Source organism: Chrysochloris asiatica, unplaced genomic scaffold (assembly GCF_000296735.1).
Source record: "Chrysochloris asiatica unplaced genomic scaffold, ChrAsi1.0 scaffold00054, whole genome shotgun sequence".
NCBI lineage: Eukaryota > Metazoa > Chordata > Mammalia > Afrosoricida > Chrysochloridae > Chrysochloris > Chrysochloris asiatica.
In genome coordinates, this window is record NW_006408572.1 from 3,716,455 (window position 1) to 3,719,735 (window position 3,281).

At 41.6% G+C, this 3,281-nt stretch overlaps 1 protein-coding gene across 1 annotated transcript in view; it reads left to right on the plus strand.

Moving 5' to 3' along the window:
• The window catches only part of RAP1GAP2 (RAP1 GTPase activating protein 2), a 230,209-nt gene that overhangs the window by 183,607 nt on the left and 43,321 nt on the right, over positions 1 to 3,281 (plus strand). Inside the window, exon 11 of the mRNA XM_006863247.1 lies at positions 2,800 to 2,883. Within this exon, the coding sequence (XP_006863309.1) occupies positions 2,800 to 2,883 (84 nt within the window). The remainder of the gene's footprint in view (positions 1 to 2,799; positions 2,884 to 3,281) is intronic.

Below are 3,281 nucleotides of genomic sequence, written 5' to 3' on the forward strand. Positions count from 1 at the left end.
AGGCAGTGTTGTACTTCAGCGTAGTTCTTGAAATGGTCTTTCTGATGATGAATGAGACATCACTATTCTTGAATTTGTAATTTCTGGCATAGTAAACCATATGACTATCAGATTCAGAATGGCCAGTACCATTCACATCACTGATGCCTAAGATATTGATCTTTATGAATTCCATTTCATTTTTGACAACTTCTAATTTTCCTAGATTAATACTTTGTGCATTCCATGTTTCAATTATTAATGGATGTTTGTAGCTGTTTCTCCTCATTTTGAGTTGTAACTCATCAGCACATGAAGGTTCTAAAAGCTTTACTTCATTTGTATCATCATGGTCAACCCTACTTTGAGGATGCAGCTCATCCTTAGTTGTATTTTGAGCGTCTTCCAACCTGGTCTTTTTGATGATGAATGAGACATCACTTCTCTTGAATTTGTTGTTTCTGGCATAATAAACCATAAGATTGTCAGAATCAGGGGGGCTCATCTTCACGTACTATATCAGACAATGTTGCTTGCTCTGCTATTTGTAGGATAAGCACTGGATTTCTAACTACAAAGTTTGAGGTTCAAACCCATCAGTTACTCCGTGGAAATCCTATAGAGGGTCACTGTGAGTTGGAACCAATTCGAGGGCACTTAGCAATGACAACAACCCTTCAAAAGTGGTCTGCCTTCCTTATTCCTAGTCTGTCTTAGTCTGGAAGTTCCTCTGAAACCTGTCCATCATGGGTGACCATGCTGGTATTTAAAATACTAGTGGCATAGCTTCCAGAATCACAGCAACATAGAAGCCACCACAGTAGGACAAACTGACAGACGACTGGTGGAGATGCCAGCTATGTAATAGAAAATCATATAGAACCAGCGGTCCAATTTTATTTTCCCTTTTTATATTGCTGTGGGGTATGTTCCTTTGAGTGGTCTCCTTAGCAATCACTCATTTTATAGATCTGAGGCAGTGGCATCTCTAGGGTCAGTGTCACCCAGTGTGGTAACTCCTAGTGACTTATGGACTCCCTGTGGACCTCCATATCAGAACATGTTGTTGTTGTTAAGTGCCTTCCAGTTGGTGTTGTTACGTGCTGTGGAGTCGGTTCCAACTCATAGTGACCCTGCACAGGATTTCTGAAGCTGTACATCTTTACGGGAGCAGAAAGCTTCATTTTTCTCCTGCGGAATGGCTGGTAGTTTCAAACTGCCGATCTTGAGGTTAGCAGCCCAATTCATAACCACTACATTAGATTCTTACTAATAGAGAGGTTGGCGGTTCAAGCTCACCAGCTGCTCCTTGGAAACCCTATTCAGAGTCGCTATGGGTTGGAACCGACTCAATGGCACTTCACAACAATGTAGGGTTTCCAAGGAGTGACTGGTGGGTTTGAACCACTGACCTTGCAGCTCAAACCAACCTAGCAGTCCAGTGCTTATGCTACAGTGCCACACCAGGATATCAGAACATAGAAAATTCCTAATAATTCTTACTATCAATTTTAATAATAGTTTACTGTGTGGCCTGGACTCCTAGTGTGGCGCTGAAGGATCAGCATTGGACTGTGAGCCATGAGGTCGACAGTTCAAGCCCATCAGCAGCTTCTTGGAAATTCTATACAGGGTCACTATGAGTCCGAGCTGACTTGATGGCACTTAACAACAACATGTGGCATAGTTGTATATTGCTTAAATGTAGTATTTCTTGTTGTTGTTAAGTGCCGTTGAGCCGATTCTGACCCATAGCGGCCCTGTATAGGGTTTCCAAGGAGCAGCTGGTGAGCTTGAACCACCGACCTTGCAGTTCAAATGGCTTTGCAGTCTGGCGCATTAACCCACAGCACCACAAGATTATATAAATATTAACAAAAATTGTTTTACAAAGTCTTTCTACATTGAGTTATACCATTATTTGTTACAGCATGACCAGTAACTTAAGTGTGAGCGTTTTTAATTTTTCTCTATTTCCTTTAATTACTACTTCATTGTCAAAAAAGTTATTGGGATGGGTTCACAAATACTAATTACCACAATAATGTAGCTAAAACACCAGAACATTGACAAAATCAGTGACTATAAAACACCAGCAGTAAAGAAAGCAACAGTATGTGCTTGTAACTTGTGCTGATGAAACCAGGTGGATTGAAATGCCATTGTAATTGGTTAATAATGCCAGTTCTGACCCGAGCACATTAGAAGCTTCAAAATGTAAATTAGCACAGCATGTTCGCCTTATAGGTATATTGACACATGTTAGCTGAGCTTACAAAAAAATATTCATGTTGCTGTCACTAATTAAAGGGATATTTTAATTTTAAAAAAAATGTCGGCTGTAAAAACGCACAAAATATTATAGACCATTTTGGTATCCCCACCTCTAACCATGCCGCCTGATGAGGGGGTTGAAGCTTGGGTAGAAACAGTGACTTGCTCAGAACCATTGCTGATTAGAACTGGTGTCATTCTTGCTGGTCAGTTCTTAGACTCTGGGCTTCACTTTTCAGGGTGTCAGTGCCCCGAGTTCTGCAGAGACCCCCGTGTGCCCAAATCTTTGCGAACTCACCTGGATAGACATGGAATGGGTGACCCAGAGGTTTAGCCACTGCTGAGGGAAGTCCAGGTACTGGCAACTAAGTCCTTTGACATAGCATGTTAACCATCGACTTATTTCTCTACAATTTCTCTTCATACTTGTGAATGTCTCAAATGAGGGGACACATTCTAAATGGTATATTTTTTCCCCTTCCATTTACTTCCTCAAGTGTCTTCAAATTCACAAGCAATCTGATTTTTTCTTCCCATGTTTTCCAGGCCTCCCAAATGATTGTGTCTTATGATGAACATGATGTCAACAATACATTCAAGTTTGGGGTCATTTATCAAAAAGCCAGACAGGTAAGCCTCAAGAATTCATACTGGTCAGTATCCCCCATGGCTTCTCACAAGAGAACTCTTCTTTTGCCTCACCCCAAACACAGGACCAGTGCAGTCTACATTTAAAGTATAAATTAGCCTATTGTTGCTGTTGCTAAATACTATCAAGTCAGTTCAATTCATAGCAACCCTGTATAGGGTTTCTGAGGAGTGGCTGGCTGGTGAGTTTGAACTGCCGACCTTGTGGTTCAAACTGACCTTGAAGTCAAGTGCTTATCCTATGGTGCCACAACAGGACTCCATAAATTAGCCTGGTGGTGGTAATGTGCCGTGGAGCCGGTTCCGACCCATAGCGACCCTGTACAGGGTTTCCAAGGCTGTAAATCTTTACAGGAGCAGAAAGCCTCATCTTTCTCCTG